An 18,122-nucleotide genomic window follows, 5' to 3' on the forward strand; every position below is an offset into this window, starting at 1 on the left:
CATCTATTCATGAAGTTTTTTAATTCCGTAAGACACAATACTGAAATAATAAATATTTTTTATTATATATGTATTATATATATATTTACAATTATAAATATAATAGTTAAGTATACCAATTAAGAAATAACAGTAAATAATTACGTAACGAATATAATTAAAGAAAATTATATGTTGTCATCTAACGGCTTCTCGCAGATCTAAATTCAGTGAACTGCAATTCCTACATTATATATTATATGTCATTCAATATATATACCATTCGTATAATATATTGATATGACGATTAATTTTTCTCAAATATTTTTAAAAAATGTTTTTAAAAAATAAATCAAATAAAGAAAATAAAATTTTTTAAATTAAAATATTAATATTTGATACATTATCTTTTATGTCAATTAAAACAAATATTAGTACAATTGAAAGCTAACGAAAATAGTTTAATGTTTAGTATTTATTTTTATATTTAAACTTTCATACAAATTTTTTTTTAATAATTTTTTTTTAAATAATAGAATAAAATAGTCAACTAATAAAAGAAAAAATAATTATTCCAAATCTTAGTTATATTTTTATTTTAATTTTATTTCATTTGATGTTATTTTATAATTTATATCAAAAAATAAAAGTTTCTAAATCATTATTGCATTTAATCTTGTAGCATATTTTCAATTAATTTGCATTTACTGTTTCCATTTCTTTTATGAATCATATAATAATCTTCTTATCCGACTTTTATACAAATAGAATCAAATTGATCGAAATACAAAATGAACATTAAGATTATAATTATAATATTAACTATGCGTTGAAATTGCGTCCAATGTTATTATGTATACGAGTTTAAATAATGAATTATTCAAAAAAGAAGATTCTCAAATAATCTTTTTTTTTTTTTTTTAATTATACAAATTATATTATTATATATTATTTGATATTTCAAAAATATAATTGCAGAAATATAAATTTTTTTTAAAATCATTCTGAAAATTGTAGATTTATTATGATAATTTAATAATTAGAAATATATCAAAAGAAAATATTAATTTTAATATTTATTATTATATTTGCGTTCATTTAATTTTATATGGGATTCTTGTATAACCAAGAATTCCATGAATACTTGGTGGGGAATAAATTGATCGAGGATATTCATACAGTCTATCCCTCTTAGTACAATTGCGGACATACAACCGCGAGTATTCGTTATATATATTCATAATATGGTATTTTATAAATATAAAGGAAAAAAGAAACTATCGAATACAATTGGAAATTTAATGAACAAAAAGTAACAAGTTAGAATTGGTGATTAGTTACTATAATAATAAGATAAAACATTTTTGTCGAATAGAAAATTAATACACATTACAACAATAGTAAAGAAATTATAAATTAATTATAAAACTAAAATTATTTCAGTTTTTTACATTTTATTGAGAGTTGAAAATATTTCGTAATAAAGATACTAAAATTATTAGAAGAAAAATGCATTTATTATTAATGGACAAATATATTTATATAGAATAAGAATATATAAAATGATATATCAAATAAATACGAAGAAAATAATGAAGTTAATTTATCTTATCTTAATATTTTTCAATTCTATTAGAAATATAAAAACAAATGATGAATCGAGTGGAGAATATCTTCAAAATGTGATGCTTCAACTTCAAGAATTTAATGTTCCTTCTTCTATCAATAATTATGATCGATTATCATCAAATAATAATTATAAAAATGTAATTTATATGAATGAAGATCGACAAAATCATAAAATTCAAAAAATTAATATGAATATGAATATACGACGAAATACGCAAAAACATCAAAATCATAGTTTTCAACAATATGATATTCTTTTTAATAAAAAGATTGATTTAGATGTTCCGCATTATTATGAGGTAAATGAATAATTTTTTTAATCATATTTTATTAATTATATATATTTATATTATTTATTAATAAAATCATTAAAAAATTATTTATTTTTCAGTCTCACGTTTCTACTAAAGTACGAGAACCAGAATTACTTGGATTTACAAAAACAGAATTGGCAGCTATGTATAAGAATGCATTAGAAAAAGGATCAACAATTAATTTATCTTCATTAACTAATGCACTTTCTTCTGGTGAAATACCTCAAATTAGTCAAACTCATGTAGAGTTTCCGGTCAAGCAGCCTCTCTATGAATATTATTTTTTTCCATTAAAAACTTTCATATCAGAATTAAAAAAAAATCATGATTATAAAACAATTGTAAGTAAACTTCTATAATTTTTTAATATTTTCTTATATTATTTGCAAATAGTTAATTCATTTAATTTAAAAAAAAGAATAAAAAATATTATATTATTATTTTAATCTCTTCATTATGATATTTCTAGTCTATTCCTGCATTTGACAATACGAAAGTTGCACAAACTCAAACGCAATTATCAAATCCTTTCATTGTAGCCATAAGCACTTTTGTCACTATAGCAATTATATTTATGATGAGCGTTCTGTTCTTACCGAAATTTACTCAACTTGATGTACTTCCCGAGCGAAATATTCAAGATGATTTCTTTTATCTGACAAATATAGTTACGAATGCTACTGAACGTAACCATTTTTTAGATAAATTTATAAGTCATTATATAAATTCTGTTAAATAATTCATAATAAAAATAATGCAATAATAAAATAAATATATAATAAATAAATAAAATTTATAATAAATTTATTGTAAGAAAAAAAATGTAAACTTAATTTATAAAAAATGCTATATTATTTTAGATTATATTTTATATTTTAAATTTAGCTATTAAATTATAATATATAAAAAAAAATAAAACTAAATAATGTGACAAAATATATTCATAACATCTATTTAATTATATCATTTGTTATATATAGTTATATTTAGATAAATTTAACAAGAAACAACATTGAGCTAAACAAAACAATTCTTAATCAATAACATTATATAATATTTCTAATTTTGTTCTTAAAAAATGTTTTACAATTATTTATTTTTGTACATAAATATTAATAAAATTATGTGTAGTATATATATAATTAGAGATATATTTGAAATAATACAACATTAAACATCTACATTATTATAAAAATCTATAAATATTGTGCATCTTTGCAATTCTAATTACAATAGAGAAAATAGGAATAAGTTATTTTGTGTGATCTATTTGAGGAATGTATGTGTCTGTAATTACATTCAAAAATTATTTAAATTTGTAAAAAAGATGTTTTCAAAGGTACTTTTCAAACTTTCCTGTATGTATGTCTATATATTATAAAAGTATAGTTAAATATATTTTATGATCTGTACAATATGAAATATACATAAAAAGGAAGGCACACTTTAGAATAATACCTGTAAGCTCATTATTCATTTTACATGTTGTCTATTTCTTCTTCTTCTTTTTTCTTTCTTTTTTTTTTTTTTTTTTTAATCAATCTGTCCGATTAACAGTAGAAAAAGATGTTTGTTCTGTTGTTTTCCGCTTTAACATTACTTGACGTTGATGTTCGTATTCAAAATCTTCTTCAGTTATATTTAATTTTCGAATCTATGATATTATAATGAATTTATCTAATAAAATATATATACACAGAAAAAAAACGAAATATTCTACCTGATGAACTAAAGCTTCTTCTTCCATAATATGTTGAGGAGGATTTCTTAATACTTGAAGAGTTTCATAAACTGTTGGACAATGTTTAGTAAGAGATGTACGACCTAAGCTGCCTTTTAATAAAACTAATCCAACTTTAAAGATAATTTTAACACCTTCACAAAGGAACATATCCCATATTCGTAAAATACTTTCCCAAGGCAGTGTTCGTGTATAAACACATAAGAACCATTCAGTCATATATAAAATTGGTTCCATCTTTTGTTTCTTCTAAAATGGTTATCAAAAATGTAGATATATTTTAATTTTTAATTATGTATAAAACAATCTACTAACTAGATGTTTATAAGCAATAGGAGATACTCTTTTTAGAAGAGCAAATAAAATATCTCCATCTCGTAACAATGTTTCCATTCCTTGACTATAATACCCAATCAAATACTTATCACATATTGCAACAAGACACCAAAATGCTTGTACAGCTGGCATATGCATTAATAAAAATGCTGCAATAGGTGCTTGGGCTTGACAATAACCAACTTTACTATTTAAAATAGAATAAGCTTTCAATACTTTAAATAATTCTTCTTGCCCAGGAGCTTCTCCAATAAACATTATATGATGTGGAAATTGGCGATGAAGATCTTTCTTAATATCATCAATATATTTTGGATCACCAGATCGTTCCACCAATTCTTCAAATAAATTTGGATTTGTATCCATTAACAATTGACCTCCACAAAGATTTAACCATGCACGAAGCCTTACTGAAGGTGGAATACCCTTTCTGCATCTCTCTCTGACTTTACGATAATTTGTATTCATAAAATAACTCCAATTATTTAACATTTGAATCCATTTTCGTTCTCTTCTTAGCATTACCTCTGGTGGTAAACCTTGTTTATTGAGGCTAATATTGTAAACATGTTTTGAAATAAATCATATAAATATTTTCAAATATCTCAACTATTATATTAACATATATATTATATATACATTTTTTTTGTATATTACCTATCAGAGCTACAATTGGAATCTTGAAGAAAACCATGTCGATCAATTTTAGATCCTTCAAACTTATCACTTTCGGTTTCTGCATCCCCATTATGTGATCCTGAGGACGCCATAGCATTTTTCTAATTGTCTAAAATAAAATATTTAAGAATTTTGATAATATATAATATGTTATTTTTAATTAAAAAAATTTAATTTTTTATATATAAATATATATTGCTTAAACATTTTTATTTCTAAATATATATAAAATATTATATATCAAATAATATTCAATATTATTATTAATATAATTATATATTTAAAAATAATAAATAAAAAATAAATAATTATATTAAAATATTAATTTTAAAATTTGTTATAAATATTTTATCAAATATTTTCAAAATATGTTTTGTATATGAAATAAATATAAAATAAATCAATAACTTTTAATATTTTATTAATAACTATTAATATTTTTTTCACTTACAATATTAAAACCAAATAAAAAAAGAAAACATTTCAATGCTTTTTAGAATTGACAGTTGACAGTTAGACATCAATGAGTTCCGAAAAAATAACACAATAACACAATCATAGTTTAAGATATCAATACTTCATATGTTGCTCAATAAAGTAGTGTTTTGTAACGCCCAAAATACTCGTATAACGAATTATAATCATTTATACGTGTCAAGTATCTTGTTTCCACTTGATAACTAATATAAACACATTATCATATATATATATATATATATATATATATATATATGATAATTCACACAATTATTTATTTTCGCATTATCACATTATGAAAAATAAAACAAATCGAGTGAATTAATATTACTTACCATCGATGATGCGTAAAAGTGTGATATATAAAATCTCGAAAGAATATATTATGCATCGCTTTAAATTATCGATATTTTACTTTTGTCATTCATATACGTCAATTATAATCTATATATATAGATATATATATATCAGTTATAATTGATTATTATATATATATATTACAGCAAATATAGCGAAGTTTTTTTATTTCTAAATGTAACTATCACATACTTTATATTAATTGGATAGTTCCGTTCATTTATTTACAGTTATCCAATAGTAAAAAAGAATTAAAAGCAATGAAACTATATCTTAAATAGCATAATGAATATAATTATAAATATAGGTATAGTTGAAATCTCATCTCTTATTAAAAAAAATTTACTAGAATAAAAAAAAAATAAAATTTAAATAATATTAAAATAATAATAAATAATTAAAAAATGAAATATTTTTGAGTTTAAGTTATTATATATATGTTATTATATATATGTATAAATATTTATATTTTCAATCTTGCATAAATTTTTTAAGAAAACAAAATGAATTTGACTGAAAAATTATTTTGACAATTATATTTACAATTATATTATAATATATATATATATATATATATATATATATTATATGTTATATATATAAATATATCTTATAAATTTTTATTTAACAGAGATTTAGGTTTTACATTTAATCACAAATTTAATCACAAAAAAATTTCATAAATACTTTAAATCATTTTAACAATACACATAATAAATCAATGAACTTTATCAAATGAGTGATTGAATTTAAGTATTTTTTAAAATTGCTAAAAGAAACAACAGAATCATGACAGAAGGAACAAAAAGTATTTCTATTAATATGTTAACGTGAGTTTTTCAATAATATAAATTTGATTATTTTTTTAATAATTTCTTTTATATAAGGTTAATATAATGTATTTTACAAATTGATATCTTTCAGGGCAGAGGAATTGTTAGAAAATAAAGGTTTGAAGTATAATGCATGGAATGAATATGAAAAATCAGTTAAAACTCTTCCAAAATCTGAAATGAAACAATTTGAACCAAATAATTCTTGGCTTCAAAATATGCAAATTGAAAAGGGTATTATAACTAGAAAAAATTTAATAGCCATAGAAAGAGTAGACCGTATTTCTCAGTTAGCTAGTGCAGAATGGTTACCTGCACAAAAAAGAGCGAAAGTAAAAAAATATTCTGGTCAAGATTGGAGTAGTTTTGGTTTGGAAAAAAGTGGTATCTTGTATTTAATACCAGAAGAAGCATTATTTCTTCTAGAAACTGTATGTTATTCCAAAATAATTATTTTTATAAAATAATAATGTCTATAAAAATTATTTTCAAATACAATAAAAAAAATAAAATATTCTATTTTAGAATTGTTTAGAACTTACATGGAATGATGTAACATTATCTATTCAACAAGCCTATGAACTTTTAATTGATAATGTTGAATGTTCATTGGAAGAATATAGAGTTTATAGTCAATTGATACGACATGGTTATCGTATACAACGTTTTGTTTATAATTCAGAAAAGAATGCAAAAAGTGATGAAAATTTTGGCAAAAAACGCAAAGTTATTGTTGAACCTGAAAATGGTCTTTGGATGACTGATATTCAAGAACAAAATAAAGATTATAAAAAATCTGTTAATTATACAAAAGAAACTGATACAAATATTAACAATTTTTCCATAAAAATTTGTCAAGATACAACAGAAGATAAAAATATATTAAATAGTGTCTATGAAGTTATAGAAAATCTTCTTTGTTCAGTAGAAAATATTGAAACTCAATCTACAAATTTTGAATATCAAAACAATACAAAAAAAGAAAAAAAATTAGATACTAATTTAAATTTAAATGAAGATAAAAAGAAACAAAAATCCAAAGTAGAAATTATATCAGATGAAACTTTATTAAGTAATATCAGAATTGTCACAAATCAAATGAATGATTATATCAAAAGAAATAATGTATCAACAAATTGGCGAGCATCGCGTATACAACGTAATGTTAAATTAGTACCTAGAAGAACAGATAAATTATCAACTACTGATATTTTAGATCCTAATATTAAAAATTCTGAATGCTGTTCAAAAAAACATAAATTTAAGAAATCAAAACATGAGGTATAATGATATTTATAATTGTTAATATTGCATATAATATAATATAATATAATATTAATAATATTGTATAATATTAAAATATTAATGTCAAGAAAATTTATAATTTTTTTTTAATTAGGTGATAGAATTATCTGATGATGAAATCCAAGAGATACCGAAACCAATTACACGAATGGATTTATTAAATTTAATTCCAAATATTGCATTTCAATCAGTGATTACAATAAAAATATCAAGAGGTTATATACCACATAGTATTAAACCTCTTAAAACAATTTACCATTATGAAAGTGCAAAATTAAAAAATTTACAACAAGTAGATAAAAAATTGCGATCTGGTCAAAATTTAATATATAATAATGCAAATAATAATGCAATTCAAAATACACATCAATACAATAATTCTATAAGTAACAACAGTAATAAAAAAAATATATTAGATCATAACTTAGAAACAAATGTACACAATGTTATTATGCAAAATTATTTTTCCATGCAACATGAACACTATACAAATTTTAATCCTAATTATATATATAATAAATCGCCTTATACATGTAATAGAAATCTATATTGGCGAAATGCATTTCAAAATGTATTTGTTGCTCTTGATAATCATAATACTGTTCATCATAATAGATTTACATCAATGCAAATGAACAATTTATTAATACCAAATATGAGTAATAATGTAATTAGAGATTTTTTTACTCGAAATCAGTTTTATCATAATTATCATCAAAATTTCTTACCATTAAGAAAATTATATCATCAAAGAATTATAGAAAATACATCGATACGTTGTAGCATTGCTGGAAGTCTATCGGTTTCAGATTCATATCAAAGAAATTGGTCACAAAATCATTATAAAAATACAAATACAATATCAAATTCTAATGATGAAGTCTATCAATCCTCATTTAAAACATTACCAGGAGCATCATCATGGTTAGAATTAAAAACTAAATGGCTTGAAATAAAAACAATTACTATTGAAGATGAAGATATAGGAAAGGAAATAATTGAAGATTGCAATGAAATACAAGTAGTTGGACAATTACGCAGTCCTCTTGTTGGATCAAAAAATGCAAATAGTCTTGAAGAAGTTTTTAATAAACTTAAAATAATTAAGTCTGCACCAGAAAAAATTGTAAGAAAAAAGAAAAATAAATATAAAATTTCATACAATGTTTATTCTAATACACAAACTTATAGAAAAGCAAATCCTGGTCTTCCACACTATAGAATAATTGTAATAAGGTAATTTATTTTTATTAGTCATATATACAATAAATATATTTATTAAAAATTCATTCATAAAATTTAATCATGTTTTGTTTTAGACAAGATGATTCATTTATACAACCAATTGAATTGCATCGTTTAATGCAAGATGCAGAAAGTGTACCAATATTATTGGCATATGTTTCTATGTCAATTTCATATATTCAACCAGGATATATATCTATACCTAATTTAACATAATTAAAATAAAATATTTCAATATGCAATACATAATTAAATAATATTTAATCTTTTTTTTCTATTTATTTTTATATAAAATAGAAATAATTAAAAAATATATTATATACACAAAATAAAAGAGAGCTAATTAACTTAATCAATTACCAAGCATTTATATTAAAAAGTAATATATAGAAAAATATTTACTTTGTAATAATGATTGATATTTTACAAACCTTGTTTATAAATTTTATATTTATTTATGTTTAAAATAAAATTTTCAGGTAATATATTAAATAATACATAAATTATATATATTTCGTACTTTATTATAAACATTTCAAACAACATTTCACGTTGTAGAAATTATTTTTAGTTTATTTTTTATATCAAATCTTCTTAATAATCATGAAATTATTTTCGATCTATAACTGGTTCTATAGTTTGTCCACCACAAATTTGACCCCAACCAATTAAACGCCAATGTTTTTCAACACGACGTGATAACGCAATTTTTTCGTCAATTTCTGTACATACAGGATTCGTTAAACTAATTTTAGCTAAATCAGCACGCGTAGCTAATACACGACCTCCAGTACTTAATGATCCAATATTTACTAGTAGGACCTCATTTCTCGATAATTTTGGTACCTATTATCAAATATTTCATAATTATAAAAAAAAATATTTTAATATAATATTTTTATTATATTATTTATTTTATAATTATTACCCTTGCTCCTTTCTTATCACCCTCAGTTCTGACTCCTAACAATCGTTTAAGAAGGTAGTATGATATTTCAAGTTCAATAAAAATTTTAGGTAGAGCTCCTACAGCTCCTAAAATTTGACCCACTAAACGATCAGCTCGACATAATGTTGGTTCAATTTTTGTTCCGACACCTTAAAATTTATCGTTCATATATTATCAATTTTTTTATTTTTATAATATATATTCTTCATATATATTTTTTTACAATTATTTATTTAAATTTATTTACCAATAAGACCACCAGGAACAGCAAATTGAAGTTCATTCTGTTCAGCAAATAATGACACTATCCGTGAAAAAATGGGTCGACAAGTCAATTTTCCTTCACTGTCTTTAGATACTAATCCAGGGCGGACTTCAATTTCCATACCCACCTAAAAAATAAAAATAAATAAATTATATTTATGTAATAAATGAAACTAAAAAATATATTTATAACATACTTTTAATACTCCTCTTAAAATACTTCCTCCAGCAACACCACCTTTCAAATCATCTACTTCACAACCAGGCTTATTTACGTCAAATGATCGAATTACAATTAATCTCGGTTCTGAAGTGAAATCTCTTAAAGGTACTGGAATTTTCTTTGTAATATATTCACATAAGACTTCAATATTATATTTAAGTTGTGCGGAAATTGGTATTACAGGTGCTCCTTCAGCTACTGTACCTAATTTAGAAAAAAAAAAAGATTTATTTAATAATATAAAATAAAAATATTATTTAAAATTAATATTGAGATGGAAATACCTTGTACAAATTTTAAAATTTGTTCATATTGCTCTTTTGCTTGAGCTTCCTTTACTAAATCTATTTTATTTTGTAAAATTACAATATGTTTTAGTTTCATAATTTCAATAGCAGCCAAATGTTCTGATGTTTGAGGCTGAGGACATGATTCATTGCCAGCTATAAATATTTATTGATTTTAATATCTTAAATAATTATTAATAATTATTGTAAATATAATGTAATAAAATTTTAATTATATACCAATTAAAAGTAATGCCGCATCCATGACAGCTGCTCCATTTAACATAGTTGCCATAAGAATATCATGACCTGGACAATCAACAAAGGATACATGACGTACGAGTTGAAATCGTCCAGAGCAAATTGGACGTAAACAAGGAAATGAATCATCTTTGCTTGATCCTCCAGATATATAACATCCTGGTCTTGGACATTTTTCATTATCACATTTATAAATTTTTGCATTTGCATATCCTGAAACAAGTAAATTAAAAAAAATCGTGACATTACTTTAAACTTAAAATATTTTTGTTTTAATTTTATTTTAATAAATTCTTCTTTTTTTGTTATTATTATTGATAAATGAATAAATAAAATTAGAAGAATTAGAATTAATCACTGGAATTAATCATAAAAAATAAATACAAATTAATTATAATTGATATAATAATATATATTTATTTACTTATATTCAAAAAAACATTTTTTTTATGCATATTTTTAAATGATTTAAAACTGTTTAGAACTTAATTAAAACACAAAATATTAATAAAATAATTAAAATTTATTTAATAAAATATGAATAAAATTAATTTAATATATTAATTTTTTTTATAAAAAAATATAACATCTCTAAAAATTATTTTTTTGTTCTTAATATGTTAATATGTTCTTAGTTCTTAATATATCTTTTAAATAATATAAATTATATATTAAATATTTATGATTTTAATTATTAATATCTTAAAGATTCTGCTTTCAAATGCTTTTATAAATATGTGTATATATATATATATATATATATATATATATATATACACACACACACACACACTTATATTTAAATACACATATATTTCAATTATATATATATATATATATAATTAATAATTATATATATATAATTGAAATTTATTAACTAGAATTAAAAATTATTACAAAAATACAAAATAAAATTGTATTAAAATATCTTATCAAATATTATATATTATAAATAATTTTTATAATTTAATTGTGTGAAGGAAAAAATTATATGCTATATTTAGCAAAATGATATTTTTAATATATTATTATAGTTTCACAGAAACATCGTAAATAATTATATATAAATATAAAATAAAACTTTGATACAAAAGCTATATTAATGATATATAACATTATTGAAATTCATGATTTATATGTAATTTCATATTTAGAAGATATGTAAATATATTAATGCAATTTATTTTATTGCTACAATATTAAATTGCCATGACAAAGTTTTTTAAATTATAAGTATTATAAGTATTAATTACATAATTATAAATTATAAGTATTAAATTATAATCATTTTATAACAGAAATAATTATCCTTTAATTTTAATTGATATTTTTTTAATAAATAGTGAGTGTTCATTAAAATTAAACATATTTGATTATAAAAAATTTTATATTGATAATAACATATGTAGTGTTAAATTTATGACAACATTTATGAATATACAAACCAATATTATTTTCATTATTTTAAATTTTTTTAACAATCATATCAATAAAAAAAATATTAACATATAGTATAATACATATATAATTACTTCTAACAAATACATATAAAATTGTAAAAATTATATTTTCAATATTAATTTGTTAAATATTTAAAATTTTTTTAAGTAATTATATAATTTATAAATATATACTATTCAATCATAAAATACAGAAATAATCATTAACAAAATTAATTTAATTCTAGTAAAGTCTACATCATTTTTCCGAGGATTATTAAAATAATTGAAACTATTTGCTTATACAATTTTACTTAAATATTAATACAATAAATTTATAAAAAAAAAAAAACTTAAAATAAGTATCGTCTACAATTCTGAGCATCACATTTGCATAAAGTTTTATTGTTCGATGAATCGGATTCTGATGTTTCTGAGCATAATTGTATATTTTCTTGAAATTCTGGGTATATATTCAAATTTTCTTTCATTGATGCACGTTGCATTATAGAATTTTCGCTATTCTTTGATGATTGACACATATAATCAAATGTAATTTCTTCGTTTTGTTTAATATCTTTCGTTGCAAACAATGCAAGTTTAGGAAGATTTGGATCAAGACAATTAATCCAAACACCATAAACTGCTAAGTTTGGATCACAAGAATGATTAATGAAATGAGAAATGTTACCATATATAGCAGCATCAACAGTATATGGACATTGTTCTTCAGATTCATTATAATCAAGATCAAATAAATACGTTCTACCAGCAGCATCATATTCTTTGCCGCGCTTTTCAGCTTCTTCATTTGTTATTACTTCTCCTACATATTGTGTGACAAAACTCCCTTTTTTAATTGCTTTCATAGTCTTCACACCCCATCCTCGTCCATTGGCAGTTCTGAAAATGCAGAATTGCATTTTGGTGCCACGCTGCACTACTCGATTAATGCAATCTATATCACAATTGCATCGTTTATTACATTCATATATTGGTGTTCCAGGTGGAACTCGAATCTTATGTTTCAAAGTATATGGACATAATCCATCATCCTGAGCAAAACAACACTTTGTTTTGGAATTACAAGTTTTGCATTCACAACCAATAGGTGGATCATCAGGTATTATGACTCCACTACCAGGTAGATATTCTTCTATATAATAAAAATTTTGAGGTGCCCCTTCCAAATCTATTATATTCTCTACTCGTATTAATGGTTTACCTTTAGTAATAATATTCATTTCATTTTCCCAATCTTCTAAAGATTTTAACTGTTTTTTCCTTAAATCAATAATTAACATACGAAGAATATCATGTTTTATAACTTTTTCCAATTTACTATTTTTGACATATTTTTGTTTCAAAAATTTAAGTATACTAATGAACATTGTATTTGATTCAACAGAAATTGATGTTAATGTCTTTCCTCCGCGCTTAAGATAATTTAAGAATTTTTCAATATCTTGATTATTTGGATAAAAATTTACTTTTCGTTTAAAACTTTCAAGTAATTGTAATCTATTTCTCTCAAATTCTTCTAGAATATCTGAACAATTTATCAAATTTGATATAGGTTCCCAAGTATTATATTTTAAATCCCAATTTTTCCATTTGATCAAATAAGTTGGCACACCTTTTATTTCTTTCTTTGCAAGAATTTGTTCTACTTCCCAAATATCAGTTTCTGATAACAATGTTTTCATTCCACTTTTAGTATTATGTCTCGTATTTATATGTTTTATATCTTCTAATATAATTCTAAGCTCTTTCAATTTAACATTTCCTAAATTGCAAAATATTTTATATTTTTCAATATCACTATCAGCACATGATTTATTTTCTGTATTTTCCATGCTAACTTCTTGATTATCCAAATAGTCCGAATTTTTTCTGTTAATTGTTCGTTCTTCTTCTTTGTTTTGTTTAAATAAAACATCACTATTACTGGAATTGCTACTGTTTGATTTACCATAGAAATAATTATCATTATAATTATTTTCTTGAGGAAAAATAAATTTTTGATCAAGCTTCTGTTGTTTAGTTGGTGGTTGAACATATCCTGGAGAGGCTGGTCTCTTTCTTCGTGTAGACATTTTGCTTGTGTAGCCAAGATTTGCTTCTTGTTCCCCTCTGGTACTGTCCTCTGCACGAGTGTCTGTAATGCCAAACATTTAAAGGATGTCATTCCCTCCAGTCACATTTTTCCATATTTTGTTTAACTTGTAACCATTCCTCCCCTTTTTCTTAAGTATTAATGTTATCACCTTGTACATCAAAAATCCTTTGAATCCTCTTCATTCTTCTCATTCATTTATTGAAAAATATATTTGATGCTATTACGAAGAAATTAACATGATTTATATATAGAATTGTTTTATAAAAAAGTGTATCATATATAATATTTTATATATATGATATAGAAATATGAAAATATTATTTGAAATTTCTACTTGATTGAATACAATAATATTCATTTTTAATTTTTACATTACAATATAAATAAAATAAAATCATAGTTTTTTTTCTAAAACATATATAAATTGATTTATTAAAGCATACCTTAATACTAATATAAAATTACTTTTATAATTAGAATTATAAAATTATTAAAATATAATTGTTTAAAAATAATTTTATAACTATTATTAGACTTATTATTATTATTAAACTTTATAACTTACTTTATTTATAATTAACTAAATTATGTATTATATATTATGTATTATTTTAATAAATAAAATATGAATTAATATAATCAATAATTATTTTTATTGTATTTAATATATAATATATATATATAATACATTTATATATAATACATTCATACATATATATAGATACATTCATACATATATAATACATATTATAATATTTCACATTTTATTTAACACATTTACAATAATTACATTTACAATAATACTCATTTTAAATAATATAATTATATATTATTATAATAATTATACATATATATTAAATAATACAAACATTTATATAATATATATATATATATATATATATATATTACAAAAATTTTATTAATAATAAAAATATAATTAATACAATTACACTTACCTTAATATATTTCATTATGTAATATAAAAAATATATATATACACGCATTATATCTTACATAAAATTAAATTTATTAAAATAATAGTTTATTAAAAAATATATTTATATATATTTATAATACTTTTAATCAATTTATTAAGGTATGCTTTAATCAACAACAATGATTTTAATATTTTAAATATGTAAAATTATTTTATTTTGAAACTTATAAAATAATTTAATTAATATATATTTTACTTTTTGAATGAAAAATATATTTAAATCATTTATATATCAAATTAAATATAAATAAAGCAATATAAATATAATATAATAGCAATAATATATAAATAAATAAATAAATATTGTTTTATATTGCTATATCAATGTTTTGGTATGTATTATTATTCTTTAAATTTGTTTCTAAATTTAATATTTCATAAATTTTTTTTATATTTTATTATTAATATTTTAATATATTTTAATATTAATATTTTAATATATTTTAATATAAATAATTATACTTTGAAATTATTAAATAAAAAATAAAATTATTTTCTTTTAGAAAGAATATACAATAATGAATAAATAATGAATACAAATTAGGAAATAATTTGAAAAAATAAGAGAACTATTTTATTATTATTATTTATATTTAAATAAATAAAAATTAATATTTAAAATAATTACATAATACTATAAATAAACTAACATTTTTGAAAATATCAATTGTAAAATATTTTCGATCCCGCGACTTGAAAGTGTTTTATGAAATGGCGACAACTTATATTTAACGCCATCTATGTAATAAACGATGAAAATAGATTTTTTTAAAATGAAAATAGTTTTATGTAAGAAAATTCATTAAACATTTAAAATAATCCTAAATGAAATTTATTTTTATATTAAATCATTAATCGTTCATTTATTTGTGCCTTTTATTGTTTAAAAATTTATTAATTATATTTTATTTTTAACTATTTTCTTTGAAGAATTTTTTTAATTTTCCTAAATTATTTTATTGAATGTTTATATTATAGCATTACATTATAAAAATAAAAACAAATAAAAACAAAAAAATGTTTATCTGCAAACTTATGTATCAACTGATACTTTGAAGAAATAATATATATAATAAATAATATATGATATATAATATATAATATGTAAATAATATAGTAGTATAATACAGTTAATATTATAAGAGAAATATATAATAATAATATAAATAATATAATATATGTAATAATAATTGACTTTATAATTTTTATTATTTCATCTCTTCATATCTTATTTTTATTACAGTTTGTTATAATTATTATATTTATTATTTTTAAACTATTATAATTTTTTAAATTTTGATAATATATTATATTAAATAATAAGATAAAAATGAAAAAAAAACATCTTATTTATGCAGCAATAATAAAGAATATGCAAAATGAAATCCATAAAAATACTGCAAATCATATTAGCTTTATATAAATTATTTAAATCTACTTACCAAGTTTAATAGTAATATTCCTTTCTAATTCATTTTTAAAACGAACAGTCTGTACTCCCGATATGGCTTTTACAATTGTAGATTTTCCATGTGCTACATGGCCAATAGTACCTACAGAAGATTTTAAATTTTTATTTTGTAATATATTGCTTTTTAACTTCATATTTATATGTATAATTATATATCATTTTAATGATAATTATATATCATTAAAATAATAAAGAAAGTATATTCACCAATATTAATTGTTGCTTGTCTGCTGATAACTTCACGAGATAATGCAGTCAATTTACTAACATCCTAAAAAAAGTTTTATAAATTTATATATTAAGATAATAAAATAATTTTTATAATTGAAAGGAAACTAAAAGTTAAAAAATTAAAATAAAAGAAATTATATTTTATTTTAATTAAATAAATTTATAACAACATTGTATAAAATGAATATAATATTTTAACTTACTCTTAGATATTATAAGAAATTATTATGAAAAAAGAATGTCAATGATAAGATATTTATTATTAATTTAGCAATAAATAAAAGTGTATAACATTATTATGATAATATATATCAAATCTAAATATTATTAATAATTATTGAAATTAAATTATTAACTAATTTATTTAATTAATAATATTACTAATATTATAATAAAATATAATTTTAAAAAATATATAATAATATACATTTCGAAATTTTTTAATAAAAATTTTCATTTAAAATTTATATTTTCAATATAAGTAGAAATAATGACAGTATGCTAATACGAATTGAGGTTATATAAAATATTATGAAAATTTTTGGATTATAAAAATATATAAGTATATTTTTTACTTACAAGCTTTGAAAGATCTTGTTTATAAAGATTTGGTTGACCCGTAGTCACTCCTAAACCTTCTTCACCACCCATAATCACTAAATCCCTTTCCGTAACACGTAAACCACGCGATAGATACTTAAAAAAAGGTAATAGCTAATTTGAATGTAGATGACTACTAGTTAAAAGAATCAAGAAAGCAGAAGTAGCGCCAAATGAAAATATTTCAAATTAAAGCAATATTTTCAGATTATTTATCTTCTCAATTCTATATTAATTTTTTTTTAATATTGATTTTAAAATAAATATAATATAATTTTGTATATATGATTTTAATCTAAAATTAAAATTTTATTCGTTTTTAATCTATTAATAAAAATATAATATTTTGAATTTTTAAAATAAAAGAGAAAGAATAAATAATCATAA

General features: G+C 20.5%; 4 protein-coding genes across 14 annotated transcripts; 2 read left to right on the plus strand and 2 right to left on the minus strand.

Moving 5' to 3' along the window:
* The first annotated feature begins 392 nt into the window (after positions 1 to 392).
* Positions 393 to 3,456, plus strand: LOC108000271 (uncharacterized). 2 transcript variants are annotated; one of them, XM_062086580.1, is made up of 4 exons: positions 393 to 1,308; positions 1,423 to 1,907; positions 2,000 to 2,263; positions 2,392 to 3,456. In XM_062086580.1, exons 2-4 carry the CDS (start codon positions 1,542 to 1,544, stop codon positions 2,659 to 2,661), a joined length of 900 nt encoding a protein of 299 aa, XP_061942564.1. In that variant the 5' UTR covers positions 393 to 1,308; positions 1,423 to 1,541; the 3' UTR covers positions 2,662 to 3,456. The 2 variants fall into 2 exon arrangements, with proteins under 2 accessions (XP_061942564.1, XP_061942565.1); XM_062086581.1 differs by having other exon boundaries at positions 568 to 1,308; positions 1,616 to 1,907.
* On the minus strand, positions 3,428 to 5,651 carry LOC108000264 (TBC1 domain family member 10A). Of its 2 annotated transcripts, XM_062086578.1 has the most exons (6): positions 5,490 to 5,641; positions 5,129 to 5,357; positions 4,657 to 4,786; positions 3,979 to 4,552; positions 3,643 to 3,912; positions 3,428 to 3,576 (listed from the first exon to the last, which is right to left on the minus strand). In XM_062086578.1, the coding sequence occupies exons 3-6, from the start codon at positions 4,767 to 4,769 to the stop codon at positions 3,460 to 3,462; spliced, it is 1,074 nt and encodes a 357-aa protein (XP_061942562.1). In that variant the 5' UTR covers positions 4,770 to 4,786; positions 5,129 to 5,357; positions 5,490 to 5,641; the 3' UTR covers positions 3,428 to 3,459. The 2 variants fall into 2 exon arrangements, with proteins under 2 accessions (XP_061942562.1, XP_061942563.1); XM_062086579.1 differs by lacking the exon at positions 5,129 to 5,357 and having other exon boundaries at positions 5,490 to 5,651.
* Positions 5,652 to 5,667: 16 nt separating this feature from the next.
* On the plus strand, positions 5,668 to 9,402 carry LOC107993256 (metacaspase-2). 4 transcript variants are annotated; one of them, XM_062086559.1, is made up of 6 exons: positions 5,668 to 5,818; positions 6,143 to 6,341; positions 6,436 to 6,775; positions 6,870 to 7,625; positions 7,744 to 8,885; positions 8,969 to 9,402. In XM_062086559.1, exons 2-6 carry the CDS (start codon positions 6,301 to 6,303, stop codon positions 9,108 to 9,110), a joined length of 2,421 nt encoding a protein of 806 aa, XP_061942543.1. In that variant the 5' UTR covers positions 5,668 to 5,818; positions 6,143 to 6,300; the 3' UTR covers positions 9,111 to 9,402. The 4 variants fall into 4 exon arrangements, with proteins under 4 accessions (XP_061942543.1, XP_061942541.1, XP_061942545.1 ...); XM_062086557.1 differs by having other exon boundaries at positions 5,669 to 5,688; XM_062086561.1 differs by lacking the exon at positions 5,668 to 5,818 and adding an exon at positions 5,821 to 5,964.
* On the minus strand, positions 9,398 to 17,849 carry LOC107993257 (eukaryotic translation initiation factor 2 subunit 3, Y-linked). 6 transcript variants are annotated; one of them, XM_062086565.1, is made up of 9 exons: positions 17,715 to 17,849; positions 17,112 to 17,175; positions 16,876 to 16,986; positions 10,858 to 11,091; positions 10,615 to 10,773; positions 10,305 to 10,534; positions 10,091 to 10,235; positions 9,823 to 9,992; positions 9,398 to 9,740 (listed from the first exon to the last, which is right to left on the minus strand). In XM_062086565.1, exons 1-9 carry the CDS (start codon positions 17,784 to 17,786, stop codon positions 9,504 to 9,506), a joined length of 1,422 nt encoding a protein of 473 aa, XP_061942549.1. In that variant the 5' UTR covers positions 17,787 to 17,849; the 3' UTR covers positions 9,398 to 9,503. The 6 variants fall into 6 exon arrangements, with proteins under 6 accessions (XP_061942549.1, XP_016916324.1, XP_016916325.1 ...); XM_062086566.1 differs by lacking the exons at positions 9,398 to 9,740; positions 9,823 to 9,992; positions 10,091 to 10,235; ... (1 more) ...; positions 10,615 to 10,773; positions 10,858 to 11,091 and adding exons at positions 13,080 to 13,220; positions 13,303 to 14,475; XM_017060835.3 differs by lacking the exons at positions 9,398 to 9,740; positions 9,823 to 9,992; positions 10,091 to 10,235; ... (1 more) ...; positions 10,615 to 10,773; positions 10,858 to 11,091 and adding an exon at positions 12,536 to 14,475.
* Positions 17,850 to 18,122: the final 273 nt, after the last annotated feature.

Source organism: Apis cerana, linkage group LG16 (assembly GCF_029169275.1).
Source record: "Apis cerana isolate GH-2021 linkage group LG16, AcerK_1.0, whole genome shotgun sequence".
NCBI classification, from domain to species: domain Eukaryota; kingdom Metazoa; phylum Arthropoda; class Insecta; order Hymenoptera; family Apidae; genus Apis; species Apis cerana.

What these genes read in the sequence shown, in the direction of transcription:
- LOC108000271 (XM_062086580.1), top strand. Translation starts at nt 1,542, where the DNA reads ATGATATATCAAATAAATACGAAGAAAATAATGAAGTTAATTTATCTT. An exon ending in ATGTTCCGCATTATTATGAG is followed by an intron (nt 1,908 to 1,999) that starts GTAAATGAATAA and finishes TTTATTTTTCAG; the next exon opens with TCTCACGTTTCTACTAAAGT. An exon ending in ATCATGATTATAAAACAATT is followed by an intron (nt 2,264 to 2,391) that starts GTAAGTAAACTT and finishes TGATATTTCTAG; the next exon opens with TCTATTCCTGCATTTGACAA.
- LOC108000264 (XM_062086579.1), bottom strand. Translation starts at nt 4,769, where the DNA reads ATGGCGTCCTCAGGATCACATAATGGGGATGCAGAAACCGAAAGTGAT. An exon ending in TCCAATTGTAGCTCTGATAG is followed by an intron (nt 4,553 to 4,656) that starts GTAATATACAAA and finishes TTACAATATTAG; the next exon opens with CCTCAATAAACAAGGTTTAC. An exon ending in AAGAAGCTTTAGTTCATCAG is followed by an intron (nt 3,577 to 3,642) that starts GTAGAATATTTC and finishes ATAATATCATAG; the next exon opens with ATTCGAAAATTAAATATAAC.
- LOC107993256 (XM_062086559.1), top strand. Translation starts at nt 6,301, where the DNA reads ATGACAGAAGGAACAAAAAGTATTTCTATTAATATGTTAAC. An exon ending in CATTATTTCTTCTAGAAACT is followed by an intron (nt 6,776 to 6,869) that starts GTATGTTATTCC and finishes ATTCTATTTTAG; the next exon opens with AATTGTTTAGAACTTACATG. An exon ending in TATAGAATAATTGTAATAAG is followed by an intron (nt 8,886 to 8,968) that starts GTAATTTATTTT and finishes GTTTTGTTTTAG; the next exon opens with ACAAGATGATTCATTTATAC.
- LOC107993257 (XM_017060835.3), bottom strand. Translation starts at nt 17,786, where the DNA reads ATGGGTGGTGAAGAAGGTTTAGGAGTGACTACGGGTCAACCAAATCTT. An exon ending in ACAAGCAACAATTAATATTG is followed by an intron (nt 16,987 to 17,111) that starts GTGAATATACTT and finishes AATCTTCTGTAG; the next exon opens with GTACTATTGGCCATGTAGCA. An exon ending in GAATATTACTATTAAACTTG is followed by an intron (nt 14,476 to 16,875) that starts GTAAGTAGATTT and finishes TTGGCATTACAG; the next exon opens with ACACTCGTGCAGAGGACAGT.